This window comes from Salvelinus fontinalis, chromosome 3 (genome assembly GCF_029448725.1).
Source record: "Salvelinus fontinalis isolate EN_2023a chromosome 3, ASM2944872v1, whole genome shotgun sequence".
Taxonomy (NCBI): Eukaryota; Metazoa; Chordata; class Actinopteri; order Salmoniformes; family Salmonidae; genus Salvelinus; species Salvelinus fontinalis.
Genome location: NC_074667.1, coordinates 43,776,183 through 43,793,652, shown reverse-complemented (window position 1 = coordinate 43,793,652; position 17,470 = coordinate 43,776,183). Strand labels below are relative to the sequence as shown.

The 17,470-nt window shown below is 43.4% G+C and overlaps 1 protein-coding gene across 1 annotated transcript in view; it reads left to right on the top strand.

Moving 5' to 3' along the window:
* LOC129849614 (multiple epidermal growth factor-like domains protein 6) overlaps positions 1–17,470 on the top strand; it is a 103,916-nt gene that overhangs the window by 15,882 nt on the left and 70,564 nt on the right. Inside the window, exon 4 of the mRNA XM_055916435.1 lies at positions 3,852–3,965. Within this exon, the coding sequence (XP_055772410.1) occupies positions 3,852–3,965 (114 nt within the window). The remainder of the gene's footprint in view (positions 1–3,851; positions 3,966–17,470) is intronic.

Genomic DNA, 17,470 nt, shown 5'->3' with positions numbered 1-17,470 from the left:
GGTTGTGTTGGAGCTGTGTTGGGTATTAGTTGATTGAGGGTGGAGGGGGTTGTGTTGGAACTGTGTTGGGTATTGTTGAGTGAGGTCTGAGGGGACTTGTGGATTGCTGCTCCCAGACACAGAGCTGACCAGGTGTCTGAGCACAGGGCCAGGAGGACGTCAAGATGTTTAGACTTCGCCTCACACTCCAGGGATTCTTCTGGAGCTGTTGAGAGAGAGGACAGAAATGATTCTGCCCCCCCCCCCCTTTCTGGCAAAGACACATATAATTTCTTCTCAGTGACGGGTTTATAGCTAAATGTGCAGTTTTATAGCTAATCTCATGCTATTCTACACATTTTGCCATGTTGCTGTTTTAAAGCTGAGATAGAGTTCCGTATTTTTAAAGCTAAAATATAGGTGTTGTTGACTGTGATAAAAGCACTGGACTATGAGTTAACTTGTTTGCTAAATTAACAAATGAAATCGTCCGTGGCATGGTGTATAGTATATAGCCATAGAAGCACAGTTACATATGCCTCAATGCAGTCATATTTGTTAATTATATGGGGTTTGGCTTTCAGTTAGTTATTTTTGGCAACCCATCTCGTGAGAGTGAATATCATTCCAATTAATCTGTTCTGTTATTTCATAAAATCTGATTAACCCAGTGCACTGCTTGCTACGAATTCTCCAGTACCAGACAAAAGTTGACACACCTCATAGGATCATTTTTTATTTTACCTTTATTTAACTAGGCAATTCAGTTAAGATCAAATTCTTATTTTCAGTGACAGCCTAGGAACAGTGGTTTACCTGCCTTGTTCAGTGGGAGAACAACAGATTTGTACCTTGTCAGCTCGGGGATTAGATCTTGCAATCTTTCGGTTACTAGTCCAAAGCTCTAACCACTAGGCTACCTGCCTCTAATGACAAGAGTGTGCAAAGCTGTCATCAAGGCAAAGGGTGGCTATTTGAAGAATCTCAAATATAAAATAATATTTTGATTTGTTTAACACGTTTTTGATTACTGCATGATTCCATATGTGTTATTTAATAGTTTGATGTCTTCACTATTATTCTACAATGTAGAAAATAGTAAAAATAAATAAAAACCCTTGAATGAGTAGGTGTTCAAAAACTTTTGACTTTGATGGTGTTTGCATGTTAAAAAGGACAAATAATGTCCCTTTTGGAACACTGATAAGTAACTAGCATAAAAATTGGAAATGCTTAATCTGATTGGGTGGGCCTGGCTCCCCAGGTGTGGGGGCCTGGGCCATGCCTATGCACCTGATAGGCACTTCTGTTAGTTTGAGAATATAAAAGAACATATGTTCAATGCAAATGGGTCCAATGTAACGTCATGATTTGTGAAAAGTTTTTTTTTCAGCTGTCGGGACGCATTTCTCAACAACTCAGCTGCCAGGTCGAAAATCAAAACAACTCAATTGGCTAGTTCAGCCATCTGGCAAGAAATGGGCGGGTTGTAACTTGATCCTACTGCTATGATTTGATAGAGCGAGGCTGTAACTCTGATCCTTTTCACATCTCTCTCTATTGCTCATATCATTTGTTGCTGTTTACTTCTACTATGATAACTAGATCAATGGCGATGACATTTGCTACCAATCCATAAATGTACATAATATCTAACAAGGAGAGCGAGGGTAGGAAAGAACATTGAAACGATGATGCACATTCTGTCTGACTCAAATCTGCCCATAGTTTGAGAAGTGAGAACACACGCACGCTGATCTACAGCACGCTGATCTACAGCTTTCTTGGTCCATAAACATGCAGGAAGATTCTTCGTTAGCTTTACCTATTGTCAACCTTTATTTAGGCATTTTTAAACACTTCTTTCTTTCCCTATTACGACAATCATCTAATCTGACGTCGACACAAGCCTTATTATTAGTGAATTAAACTTTGCAAAAAATTTGCAACAAAGGTTAGATTTTGGTCTCTGTGTCAGTTGACTCGTTTTTTCAATACAGCACCTTTCTGTTGTAGAATGAGCTACAGTATCTTACTGCTTGCTGATGATTTTCCCAGGTAGACATTCCTCGACATTATGCAGTGCTCAGCCGGTGAGTAGCGGCTGGCATAGCAGATGTTTTGCTATGTAGAGGGACTATGGGCAAAGCCGATAAAGAAGGACCGGTAGACTATAACAGAACATTATCGGTCATTCTCTAGTTTTCTTTACATCTCTGTCTCCTCATCCTGATATAACCCACCTGTGAGATGAATAGCTGTTCATTATGAAGCTGTCTAGCATTGAGAGGAGCTGCTGTTACCATGACAGATGACACCTATAGCTAGAGAAAAAAACACCTGTCAAGATCATGAGTAACACAGACATATTGGACATTTCCTTAGGCATAATGTTGAAAGGAAAAATAATTTGTTTTTAATCGTTTTCGAGGAAGGCATTTACAGACTGCCAAACTATGTTCTCCTCTTGCTGTAGTTTAAACAAGTACACTGATTTGTTGGTAGTATATCTTGTCACTCATTTTTATTGCCCATGTTGAACTGCACACCACCTCAGATCTTTGGTTGGCATGTCGTTATTAATAATAACAGGCACATATGTGGCCCATATATGGCCCCAAAATGGACTGGGAGGGGGAATTGGTCATGCAGCTGCCGATCGGATTAGATTAGCAGAAAAATGCAGATCTGGCAGAAGCTACATCTTTTGAGAGGTTCCTGTCTAATCACCTTGGAGAAGAGCGGGCATTCCTGCCATGATTAGGTGTTCCGTACATCTCCTCTCCCTGAGCCTTAGTACTGCTAGTGCCAACATGGGTGTGTACAAACACAAGCGTCAATCCTCTGATACTCTGTAGCCGTCACACTGTAGACTGCACCTTTCTTAATGGAGCGAAACATGAGGCTTGGCTTGCTCTCCTGTACCTTGCTGTGCAGTGTACAGAACACACACACACACACACACACACACACACACACACACACACACACACACACACACACACACACACACACACACACACACACACACACACACACACACACACACACACCCACACACACACACACACACACACACACACACACACACACACACACACACACACACACACACACACACACACACACACACACACACACACACACACACACACACACACACTAGCTTGGAGGTGAAGGAGAGAGAGGATATGAGTGTGTAGAATGCAATGCCTACACCTCTGTGCTGGATTCACGTGGCATAGGCTACCTAGTGGTTTGAGGTGTTTGTTTATTCCAATTCCACGGATTTCACACGTCTAAACGAGATAAGTTGTTCGACTCTGGGGATTTAGCCAGATAGGGCCGTCTCTCTCCTAGATTTATGTCCCACACCCTGGGGCTCTCTGCCTCACCTCATGCTAATAGTACTGGATGCATGATCTATGTCTGTGTGGAGATATGGGCCATATATTCAGTTTCAGAGCAGATTGCTTTGTGACCATGGGGGTTGACTATGTCCTTAGCAGAGATGCAGCCTATTTCTTTCACTCAGGGTTAAACTATCCAGCTGATTCATTTTCTCTCAAAAACATTACTATTACTTTTTTTTTCACCTGGTAACGTGCCTGAAAGCCACTCTCCTTCTTGAAGAGAGCCAACTGGAGGAGGGAGCCCTGTTAGCGTGGTTAAATGGAACAGCAGGAACATCAAGGTCCTTCTCAATCAGGTGTTAACAGGGAACTGAAGAGGCACTGATAGGTCAAACTGTCCCACTGCAGATGTTGACATTCTGTGACAGCAGCCAGGTGCTTCTGCTCCTCTTATCTCTTCTCCTCTTTCTTTCTCTCTGTCTCCTATCCCATCCATCCCATCCCGGTGCCATCCTCCAGCTGTGTGTAGCTACGGCGTGTGCTTCAACGGGGGCCAGTGTCGGGAGGGCTCCCGCTCCAGCTCCCAGCTTTGTGACTGTCCTGCTGGCTTCAATGGGCCCAGTTGCCAGTATGGTGAGTACAACACTCTCTGTTTAATGTACTGTAGTTCCTACAGTATGTCCTGCTGTTCCTGTCCGTGTCTGTGTCCTTCAGTGGGTCGTTCCACCAATTTGGTGCCTTTTTGAGCTGTGTAACTTGGTGGAAAAAAACTGTTTGATTTTACCTAATTTTCACATTCTGCCATAAAGAACAAATGTTCAACTTAATAAAAAAACAAATTTTCCCATCTCAAAAAAATACAATAGGAAGTTCCTATTAAGTGCCAAATATTGCAACAGGGTTGACGATAACAGGGTTGACGATAACAGGGTTGACGATAACAGGGTTGACAGTTTAATCTTAAATCAGCCATACATCTCTATGTGACAGGAGAAATTTGAATCTTATTGTGTGCAACAGGGAGGGGCAATTGAATGCAAGCTTCACAAAAAATATGAAATTGTTAAAACATTTCTAGCCTGTCTATCTATGGTTTACAACAGGGTTGACGTGTTATGCGTCACTCACTCAGTTTTCCACTCCAAAACACCAGAAAATTACCAAAAATAGTACAAACAGCCCACCTGCTTTTACACTACAATTTGTCTATAGATGCTTAATGTTTCTTGAAAAAGATTGGATAAAAAAAGGAATTGTTTTACGATATTAAAATTACAATTCAGATAATAAGATGGCGCCGGAGCAGAAGGCAGACGTTTTACGTGCCCCCAACCGATTGTTTTTTGTTTGTTTGTTTATCTGCGTTGTTTTTTAACTTGTTTTTTTACTAATTTAGTACATAATGTTGCCACTACTGTCTCTTATGACCGAAAATAACTTCTAGACATCAGGACTGAGATTACTCACCACGGACTAGCAGAATCCTTTTTCTTCTTTCACGACTCTGACGAGCCCGAGGCGGAGGATATACGGCTCCCTCGGGAACAGGCCCCGACCCCTGTGACCTGCGTGAAGAGGAGGTAGAGAAAGAGAGGCTGGAGAGCGGGCTGCCTTCTGAGAATTGGGAGGCGATCGAATAAACCCCCACTTCCCTCAGTTCTGCTCGCAAACATGCAATCTTTGGACAATAAAATCGACGAGTTACAGGGAAGATTAAACTACCAATGGGACATTCAAAACTGTAACATCTTATACTGCACGGAGTCGTGGCTGAACGACGACAATATCAACATACAGCTGGCTGGTTATACGATGTCCGGCAGGATAGAACAGCGGCGTCTGGTAAGACAATGGTCGGTGGATTATGTATTTTTGTAAATAACAGCTGGTGCACTATATATAAGGAAGTCTCGAGCTATTGCTCGCCTGAGGTTGAGTATATCATGATAAGCTGTAGACCATACTACCTACCGAGAGAGTTCTCATCTGTATTCTTCGTAGCTGTTTACATACGACCTCAGTCAGAGGTTGGCACTAAGATTGCATTGAATGAGCTGTATTCCACCATAAGCAAACAAAAAAACGCTCACCCAGAGGCAGCGCTCCTAGTAGCCGGGGACTGTAATGCAGGGAAACTTAAATCACTTTTACCAATTTTCTATCAGCATGTTAAATGTGGTCCAGAGGGAAAAGAACTCTGGACCACCTATACTCCACAAACAGAGATGCATACAAAGCTCTCCCTCGCCCTCCATTTGGCAAATCTGACCATAATTCCATCCTTCTGATTCCTGCTTACAAGCTATAATTAAAGCAAGAAGCACCAGTGACTAGATCAATAAAAAAGTGGTCAGATGAAGCAGATGCTAAGCTACAGGACTGTTTTGCTAGACTGGAATATGTTCCAGGATTCCTCCAATGGCATTGCGGAGTACACCACTTCTGTCATTGGCTTCATCAATAAGTGCGTCGATGATGTCGTCCCCACAGTGACCGTACGTACATACCCCAACCAGAAGCCATGGATTACAGGCTGCATCCTCACTGAGCTAAAGGATAGAACTGCCGCTTTCAAGGAGTGGGACTCTAACCCGGAAGCTTATAAGAAATCCCTCTATGCCCTCCGACGAACCATAAAACAGGCAAAGCATCAATACAGGACTAAGATCGAGTCGTACTACACCGCTCGTCGGATGTGGCAGGGCTTGCAAACCATTACAGACTACAAAGGGAAGCACAGCTGAGAGCTGCCCAGAAGAGCTAAACTACATCTATGCTCGCTTCGAGGCAAATAACACTGAAACATGCATGAGAGCACCAGCTGTACCGGAAGACTGTGTGATCACGCTCTCCGCAGCCGATGTGAGTAAGATCTTTAGACAGGTCAACATTCACAAGGCCGCAGGGCCAGATGGATTACCAGGACGTGTACTGCGAGCATGCGCTGACCAACTAGCAAGTGTCTTCACTGACATCAATCTCTCCCTGTCCGAGTCTGTAATACCAACATGTTTTAAGCGGACCACCATAGTGCCTGTGCCCAAGAACACTAAGGTAACCTGCCTAAATGACTACTGACCCGTAGCACTCACGTCTGTAGCCATGAAGTGCTTTCAAAGCTGGTCATGGCTCACATCAACACCATCATCCCAGAAACCTGAGACCCACTCCGTTTGCATACCGCCCCAACAGATACACAGATGATGCAATCTCTATTGCACTTCACACTGCCCTTTCCCACCTGGACAAAAGGAACACCTACAGTTGAAGCCGGAAGTTTAGTCATTAAAACTTGTTTTTCAATCACTGCACAAATTTCTTGTTAACAAACTATAGTTTTGGCAAGTCGGTTAGGACATATACTTTGTGCATGACACAAGTCATTTTTCCAACAATTGTTTACAGACATATTATTTCACTTATAATTCACTGTACCACAATTCCAGTGGGTCAGGAGTTTACATACACTAAGTTGACTGTGCATTTAAACAGCTTAGAAAATTCCAGAAAATGATGATGTCATGGCTTTAGAAGCGTCTGATAGGCTAATTGACATAATTTGAGTTAATTGGAGGTGTACCTGTGGATGTATTTCAAGGCCTACCTTCAAACTCAGTGCCTCTTTGCTTGAGATGATGGAAAATCTAAAGAAATCAGCCAAGACCTGGTTCATCCTTGGGAGCAATTTCCAAACACCTGAAGGTACCACGTTCATCTGTACAAACAATAATATGCAAGTATAAACACCATGGGACCATGCAGCCTTCATACCGCTCAGGAAGGAGACGCGTTCTGTCTCCTAGAGATGAAAGTACTTTGGTGTGAAAAGTGCAAATCAATCCCAGGACAACAGAAAAGGACCCTGTGAAGATGCTGGAGGAAACAGGTATACAAGTATCTATATTCACATTAAAACGAGTCCTATATCGACATAACCAGAAAGGCCGTTCAGCAAGGAAGAAGCCACTGCTTCTGGTTTGGTTTGCTGCACATGGGGACAAAGATCATACTTCTTGGAGAAATCATTATTTTTGGAGAAATGTCCTCTGGTCTGATGAAACAAAAATAGAACTGTTTGACCATTATGACCATTGTTATGTTTGGAGGAAAAAGGGGGCCGCTTACAAGCCGAAGAACACCACCCCAACCGTGAAGCACGAGGGTGGCAGCATCATATTGTGGGGGTGCTTTGCTGCAGGAGGGACTGGTGCACTTCACAAAATTGATGGCAACATGAGGAATGAAAATGATGTGGATATATTGAAGCAACATCTCAAGACATCAGTCAGGAAGTTCAAGCTTGGTCGCAATTGGGTCTTCCAAATGGACAATGACCCCAAGCATACTTCCAAAGTTGTGACAAAATGGCTTAAGGACAACAAAGTCAAGGTATTGGAGTGGCCATCACAAAGCCCTGACCTCAATTCTATAGAAAATTGGTGGGCAGAACTGAAAAAGCCTGTGTGAGCAAGGAGGCCTACAAACCTGACTCAGTTACACCAGCTTTGTCAGGAGGAATGGGCCAAAATTCACACAACTTATTGTGGGAAGCTTGTGGAAGGCTACCTGAAACGTTTGACCCAAGTTAAGCAATTTAAAGGCAATGATACCAAATACTCATTGAGTGTATGTAGACTTCTGACCCACTGGGAATGTGGTGAAAGAAATAAAAACTGTAATTAATCATTCTCTCTACTATTATTCTGACATTTCACATTCTTAAAATAAAGTGGTGATCCTAACTGACCTAAGGCAGGGAATTTTTACTAGGATTTAATGTCAGGAATTGTGAAAAACTGAGTTTAAATGTATTTGGCTAAGGTGTATGTAAACGTCCAACTTCAATTGTATGTGAGAATGCTATTCTTTGACTACAGCTCAGCGTTTAACACCATAGTGCCCTCAAAGCTCATCAATAAGCTAAGGACCCTGGGACTACCACCTCCCTCTGCAACTGGATCCTGGACTTCCTGACGGGCCACCCCCAGGTTGTAAGGGTAGGTAACAACACATCCGCCACGCTGGTCCTCAACACAGGGGCCCCTCAGGGGTGTGTGCTCAGCCCCCTCCTGTAGTCCCATGACTGCATGGCCAGGCACGACTCCAACACCATCATTACATTTGCAGATGACACAACAGTGGTAGGCCTGATCACCGACAACAACGAGACATCCTATACGGAGGAGGTCAGAGACCTGGCCGTGTGTGTGCCAGGACAACAACCTCTCCCTCAACGTGATCAAAACAAAGGAGATGATTGTGGACTACAGGAAAAAGAGGACCGAGCACTCCCCTATTCTCATCGACGGGGCTACAGTGGAGCAGGTTGAGAGCTTCAAGTTCCTTGGTGTCCACATCACCAACAAACTAACATGGTCCAAGCACACCAAGACAGTCGTGAAGCGGGCACGACAAAACCTATTCCCCCTCAGGAGACTGAAAAGATTTGGCATGGGTCCTCAGATCCTCAAAAGGTACTACAGCTGCACCATCGAGAGCATCCTGACTGGTTGCATCACTGTCTGGTATGGCAACTGCTCGGCTTCCGACCGCAATGCACTACAGAGGGTAGTGCGAATGGCCCTGTACATCACTGGGGCCAAGCTTCCTGCCATCCAGGACCTCTATACCAGGCGGTGTCAGATGAAGACACTAAGAATTGTCAAAGACTCCAGCCACCCTAGTCATAGGGTGTCCCCATGTCCCCAGTCACCCTCATTTGTTGACTTCTGCGATCGAAAAAGCCTTGGCCTCATGCATGTCAACATCAGAAGCCTCATCCCTAAGTTTGCCTTACTCACCGCTTTAGCACACTCTGCCAATCCTGATGTCCTTGCCGTGTCCGAATCCTGGCTTAGGAAGGCCACCAAAAATTCTGAGATTTCCATACCCAACTATAACACTTTCCGTCAAGATAGAACTGCCAAAGGGGGAGGAGTTGCAATCTACTGCAGAGATAGCCTGCAAAGTTCTGTCATACTTTCCAGGTCTATGCCCAAACAGTTCGAACTTCTAATTTTAAAAATTAATCTCTCCAGAAATAAGTCTCTCACCGTTGCCGCCTGCTACCGACCCCCCTCAGCTCCCAGCTGTGCCCTGGACACCATCTGTGAATTGATCGCTCCCCATCTAGCTTCAGAGTTTGTTCTGTTAGGTGACCTAAACTGGGATATGCTTAACACCCCGGCAGTCCTACAATCCAAGCTTGATGCCCTCAATCTCACACAAATCATCAAGGAACCCACCAGGTACAACCCTAAATCCGTAAACATGGGCACCCTAATAGACATTATCCTGACCAACCTGCCCTCCAAATACACCTCTGCTGTCTTCAATCAAGATCTCAGCGATCACTGCCTCATTGCCTGTATCCGCCACGGGTCCGCGGTCAAACGACCACCCCTCATCACTGTCAAACGCTCCCTAAAACACTTCTGCGAGCAGGCCTTTCTAATCGACCTGGCCCGGGTACCCTGGAAGGATATTGACCTCATCCCGTCAGTTGAGGATGCCTGGTCATTCTTTAAATGTTACTTCCTCACCATATTAGACAAGCATGCTCCGTTCAAAAAATGCAGAACCAAAAACAGATATAGCCCTTGGTTCACTCCTGACCTGACTGCCCTCGACCAGCACAAAAACATCCTGTGGCGAACTGCAATAGCATCAAAGAGCCCCCGCGATATGCAACTGTTCAGGGAAGTCAGGAACCAATACACGCAGTCAGTCAGGAAAGCAAAGGCCAGCTTTTTCAAGCAGAAATTCGCATCCTGTAGCTCTAACTCCAAAAAGTTCTGGGATACTGTAAAGTCCATGGAGAACAAGAGCACCTCCTCCCAGCTGCCCACTGCACTGAGGCTAGGTAACACGGTCACCACCGATAAATCCGTGATAATCGAAGACTTCAACAAGCATTTCTCAATGGCTGGCCATGCCTTCCTCCTGGCGACTCCAACCTTGGCCAACAGCCCCGCCCCCCCCCGCTGCTACTCGCCCAAGCCTCCCCAGCTTCTCCTTTACCCAAATCCAGATAGCAGATGTTCTGAAAGAGCTGGAAAACCTGGACCCATACAAATCAGCTGGGCTTGACAATCTGGACCCCCTATTCCTGAAACTGTCCGCCGCCATTGTCGCACCCCCTATTACCAGCCTGTTCAACCTCTCCTTCGTATCATCTGAGATCCCCAAGGATTGGAAAGCTGCCGCGGTCATCCCCCTCTTCAAAGGGGGAGACACCCTGGACCCAAACTGTTACAGACCTATATCCATCCTGCCCTGCCTATCTAAGGTCTTCGAAAGCCAAGTCAACAAACAGATCACTGACCATCTCGAATCCCACCGTACCTTCTCCGCTGTGCAATCCGGTTTCCGAGCCGGTCACGGGTGCACCTCAGCCACGCTCAAGGTACTAAACGACATCATAACCGCCATCGATAAAAGACATTACTGTGCAGCCGTCTTCATCGACCTGGCCAAGGCTTTCGACTCTGTCAATCACCATATTCTTATCGGCAGACTCGGTAGCCTCGGTTTTTCTAATGACTGCCTTGCCTGGTTCACCAACTACTTTGCAGACAGAGTTCAGTGTGTCAAATCGGAGGGCATGTTGTCCGGTCCTCTGGCAGTCTCTATGGGGGTACCACAGGGTTCAATTCTCGGGCCGACTCTTTTCTCTGTATACATCAATGATGTTGCTCTTGCTGCGGGCGATTCCCTGATCCACCTCTACGCAGACGACACCATTCTATATACTTCCGGCCCTTCCTTGGACACTGTGCTATCTAACCTCCAAACGAGCTTCAATGCCATACAACACTCCTTCCGTGGCCTCCAACTGCTCTTAAACGCTAGTAAAACCAAATGCATGCTTTTCAACCGTTCGCTGCCTGCACCCGCACGCCCGACTAGCATCACCACCCTGGACGGTTCCGACCTAGAATATGTGGACATCTATAAGTACCTAGGTGTCTGGCTAGACTGCAAACTCTCCTTCCAGACTCATATCAAACATCTCCAATCCAAAATCAAATCAAGAATCGGCTTTCTATTCCGCAACAAAGCCTCCTTCACTCACGCCGCCAAACTTACCCTAGTAAAACTGACTATCCTACCGATCCTCGACTTCGGCGATGTCATCTACAAAATAGCTTCCAACACTCTACTCAGCAAACTGGACGCAGTTTATCACAGTGCCATTCGTTTTGTTACTAAAGCACCTTATACGACCCACCACTGCGACCTGTATGCCCTAGTCGGCTGGCCCTCGCTACATGTTCGTCGTCAGACCCACTGGCTCCAGGTCATCTACAAGGCTATGCTAGGTAAAGTGCCGCCTTATCTCAGTTCACTGGTCACGATGGCTACACCCACCCGTAGCACGCGCTCCAGCAGGTGTATCTCACTGATCATCCCTAAAGCTAAAACCTCATTTGGACGCCTTTCCTTCCAGTTCTCTGCTGCCTGCGACTGGAACGAATTGCAAAAATCTCTGAAGTTGGAGACTTTTATCTCCCTCAACAACTTTAAAAATCTGCTATCCGAGCAGCTAACCGATCGCTGCAGCTGTACATAGTCCATCTGTAAACTACCCACCCAATTTACCTACCTCACCCCCCATACTGCTTTTATTTATTTACTTTTCTGCTCTTTTGCACACCAGTATCTCTTCTTGCACATGTTCATCTGATGATTTATCACTCCAGTGTTAATCTGCTAAATTGTAATTATTCGATTTATTGCCTACCTCATGCCTTTTGCACACATTGTATATAGATTCTCTTTTTTCTACCATGTTATTGACTTGTTTATTGTTTACTCCATGTGTAACTCTGTGTTGTCTGTTCACACTGCTATGCTTTATCTTGGCCAGGTCGCAGTTGCAAATGAGAACTTGTTCTCAACTAGCCTACCTGGTTAAATAAAGGTGAAATAAATAAAAAAAATAAAAAATAAATAGACTGTTCTCTCTACTACCGCATGGCAAGCGGTAGCGCCAAGTCTAGGTCCAAGAGGCTTCTAAACAGCTTCTACCCCCAAGCAATAAGACTCTTGAACATCTAGTCAAATGGCTACCCAGACTATTTGCATTGCACCCCCTCCCCTCCCCTCTCCACACCACTGCCACTCTCTGTTGTCATCTATGCATAGTCACTTTATTAACTCTACCTACATGTACATATTACCTCAACTAACCGGTGCTCCTGCACATTGACTCTGTACCGGCACCCCCCTGTATATATTGTTATTCTTTACTCCTGCTCTTTAATTACTTGTTACTTTTATCTCTTATTCTTATCCATATTTTTTGTACCGGCACCCCCCTGTATATATTGTTATTTTTTACTCCCGCTCTTTAATTACTTGTTACTTTTATCTCTTATTCTTATCCATATTTTTTTTAAACTGCACTGTTGGTTAGGGGTTCGTAAGTAAGCATTTCATTGTAAGGTCTACTTACTGTAAGGTCTACTACACCTGTTGTATTCGGCGCATGTGACTCATACAATTTTATTTGATTTGAGTTCACGTTAGAGGGTTCACCTTAAAATCAGGGACAGGTTTGTTTTTTGACCTTAAAATGAATCCCTAATCACATTTAATAATTTAATAAATAAAATGACTTTGTCGTGGCAACATAAATAACTAGAGGAAGGGAAAGTAGATACTTAGTCAGTTGCACATCTGAATGCATTCAACCGAAATGTGTCTTCCGCGCTTTACAATGATGGTGAAAACTTGGATAAATGCTTGGGTTAAGTGGGTTAAAATCTTCTTTGATGTCACAGAGAGCGCACAGAGAGACATGTCAAAATGCAGAATTTTGGCACTTTAGCAAGTCTTTATTCAAATAAAAAATCAGATTTATTGGATTTTCTATGTGGTCTATATTAAAGGGCACTTCAATTAATATAACTAGGTTTGCAAAGCTACTGTTAGTATACCAAAGTTACCGGAATCTACAGTAATTTTGGTAGTTAACAGAAAATGTCAATCTATTGTAACTTTGGTAATATTTCCCATGAGTATCTAGCAGATTAACCGTATGGTTTAAGAGAAAATAGCCTAATTTAATGAAAAAAAACCATCTAATCAACAGTGGCATTATTTCCAATTAACTCTGCAAAATCTTCCAAATATTGACTTTTTTCACAGCTGCCAACAGTTTGACGCCAAAACATTGACAACAAATACATACTGACATAGTAAAATAGATAAGTGTGTAAAAAAAATATAAAGGATATTTCATGGTGGTATTCACTAATTTGAGGGTTTATACACTGAACAAAAATGTAAATGTAAAATGCAAAAATGTGAAAGATTTTACTGTTCATATTGAGTTCATATAAGGAAAACAGTCAATTAATATAAATTCATTAGGTTTTCACATGACTGTGAATACAGATATGCATCTGTTGGTTACAGATACCATAAAAAAAAAGTAGGAGCGTAGATCCAAAAACCAGTCAGTATCTGGTAACACCATTTGCCTCATGCAGCACCACACATCTCCTTTGCGTAGAGTTGATCAGGCTGTTGATTGTGTACAGATCCTTTAAAATGTCATTATGTGATAAGAGTCACTGACTCAAAGCCACAAGATGGTAGAACATATTTCAAACGTTGCTTGTTAGGGAGAGGTAGTTGCAGAAACGTTGGAATGGTTTAGTCGACCGTACTCAAAAAGTGAAGTTTAACTCCACCATCTATACATCTTCAGTAGAACGGTGAATACGGAAGCCCTTTAAGATTGCGTACTTTCACCGATACTGTACACACTGTACACAAACGAGTGTCAAGCCTCTGACGCAGCCCGCACATTTTCTATTAATATGCGGTTGACACCGCTGTTGTGTGTTTCCTCCACCCAGACCAAGCCTCTCCAAGGTTTTGACAGAGAAACGGCAAAATTTGTCCAGTGGTGTGCAGATAACTTTCCTGAAATAAACATTAAGAAAACAAAAGAGTTGGAAATTGATTTCAGAAGGAACAAAACTCCACTACGCCCTAAGAAGATGAATGGTGAACCAGTCGATAGTGACCACATATACCTGAGTACCTGAGAATCAAAATAGACAATAAACTGAAATTCAATGACTGTGCTTTTGCAAAGATAAAGAAATTGCAACAGAGAATGTTTTTATTACGCAAACTGAACCATTTTGATGTCGACCACCATATTTTACAAATGTTCTATAAATCTGTCCTGCAGAGTGTGCTGTATTTTGGTCTGATATGCGTGTTTGGAAACATGCGAGCGCAAGACCAAGTCAAGCTTCAGCGCTTGATTAAGATGTCGGGAAGGATAATTGGTATAGATCAGGAATCAGCCACCAACCTGTACACAAAACTCATCCTCCTAAAACGTGAAAACATTTTACAGGACAGTACTCATCCCCTTCACTCAAAATTCAGTCACAGCAGCAGCCGGACAAGGGGAAAGAGACTTCTTCAAAATAAAAATTAAACAGATAGATATGGGGACTCTTTTATTCCAACAGCCATTAGACTGTATAATAGATAGCCTGTTGGTCCCTCCAGTATACAGCATATTGCACTTTCACTTTATATTAATTATTTTGTGTAGTTTCTGTGTTTTCATTTTGTTATGTACTGTCTTTTTAAGCACATGACTAAATGAATTTCCTCCTGGTGAGATAATAAAGTTGATCTGAATCTGTAATGTTGTCCCAATCCTCTTCAATGGCTGTGCGAAGTTGCTGGATATTGATGGAAACTGGAACACGCTGTCGTACACGTCGATCCAGACAGGCTCAATGGGTGACATGTCTTGTGAGTATGCAAGCCATGGAAGAACTGAGACATTTTCAGCTTCCAGGAATTGTGTACAGATCCTTGTAACATGAGGCAGTGCATTATCATGCTGAAACATGAATGGCGGCGGATGAATGGATGAATGGCACGACAATGGCCTCAGGATCTCGTAACGCTATCTCTGCGCATTGAAATTGCCATCGATAAAATGCAATTGTGTTCGTTGTCCGTAGCTTATGCCTCCCCATACCATAACCACACCTCCACCACTGGGCACTCTGTTCACAATGTTGACATCACCAAACTGCTCACCGACCCGATGCCATACACGCTGATACCAGGATTCATCCGTGAAGAGCCCACTTCTCCAGCATGCCAGTGGCCATCGAAGGTGAGCATTTGCCCACTGAAGTTGGTTACCAAACTGCAGTTAGGTCAAGACCCTGGTGAGGATGGTGAGCTCGCAGATGAGCTTCCCTGAGACGGTTTCTGAAAGTTTGTGCAGAAAACTTTCAGTTGTGCAAACCCACAGTTTCATTAGCTGTTTGGGTGGCTGGTTTCAGACGATCCCGCAGGTGAAGAAGCCGGAGTACGAGATCCTGGGCTGGCGTGGTTATAAGTGGTCTGCGGTTATTTGGCCGGTTGGATGTACTGCCAAATTCTCTAAAATGCTGTTGGAGGCTGCTAATGGTAGAGAAATAAGCATGCAATTCTCTGACAATAGTTTTGGTGGACATTCCTGTAGTCAGCATGCGATTGCATGCTCCCTCCAAACTTGAAACATCTGTGGCATTGTGTTGTGTGACAAAACTGCACATTTTAGAGTGGCCTTTTATTGGCCCCAGCACAAGGTGCATCTGTGTAATAAATATAATTTTTTTATAAAGCCCTTTTTACATCAGCAGATGTCACAAAGTGTTTATACAGAAACCCAACCTAAAACCCATGTAGAAGCATGGTGGCTAGGAAAAACTCCCTAGAAAGGAATGAACCTAGGAAGAAACCTGGAGATTAACCAGGCTCTGAGGGGTGGCCAGTCCTCTTCTAATGATCATGTTGTTTAAACAGCTTCTTGATATGCCACACCTGTCAGTTGGACGAATGATCTTTTCAAAGGAGAAATGCTCACTACCAGGGATGTAAACAAATATGTGCACAAAATAGGAGAGAACTACGCTTTTTGTGCATATGGAAAATGTTATTTCAGCTCGTGAAACATGGGACCAACACTTTACATGTTGCGTTATCTCTTTCACTCTGTGTATATTTTTGTTCAGTGTATTTAGGATAATGTTTTACAGCTTTGTCATTCTTTTTTTATCATCTTATTTAATTTCATATATTTCACGTGGCCACACAGAGTGCCAGAGATAATTACAGACACCTGTACAAATGTGAAGTACCCAAAAGGGGCATTAGATGTCTGGGGGTAGATTATATAACATCCTTAAAAGATACAAACATTCTGGTAGTTTACTGGTAAACATAGAAAGTTTCCAGTAATATCCCCTCCCTTTGCAACCCTACATATAACAGGCTTTTAACATTATATATTGGTGCACAATTTCTTCTCAAAATATCAAATGGATGCAAAAGGCACTCATTTTGTGGAACAATCCATGTATCTCTGGCCCCCTCCATGTACTTACATTGTACAAGCCCTGTTAAACTTCTTCTACCTTATCACTTGCAGATAGCATGTACAGTGTCACATTGTGCTATAATAACACTACCTCACACTGTGAATGAATAGGCAGTAGAGCAGACGGCTTATGAACAGGGAAACCGAAAACACTTCAATGTTGATGAATCAATTGAAACTGATAGCAGTTTGTCAGTTGATTAAAAACACATTTCTGGCTATTTTACCTCATATAATGACTCTATTATATCAACCCAATCTCTTCGCATTCTCACTGAACTCAACTTTAGTGATCACATTTCCCTACGAATGAATGTGAATCTCCTCACATCAACAGTTGCTATGAGCCCAAGAATGTTATCAGCAGCCGGTGGAAGTCAAGCCGGTGAAGCAGTGCGTTAGAGTGGAGGATGTCGTTGTTTTTTTGATAACTACACACGACAGGATATTCCTCCAAGTGTTTGCCTTTCACCAGAGTCGCCTGTCTCTCATACAGTCAAGGGCTTCTCAGACAGCATAGACTGGTAACCGACATCGGCGCTCCATTAAGTTAAAAGGTACAGGAACAATATGTGTCCCCTTTATAAAGTTACAAGACCCAGCCCAGTCTGTCTACGATCTACCAGCTTTTCACAAGATGTTAAACACAGGGCTTTCCTCTGTAGGGGCAGGTCCATTACTGATAGAGATGGGTTAACTAACAACGTCACAAAAACGATGTGCA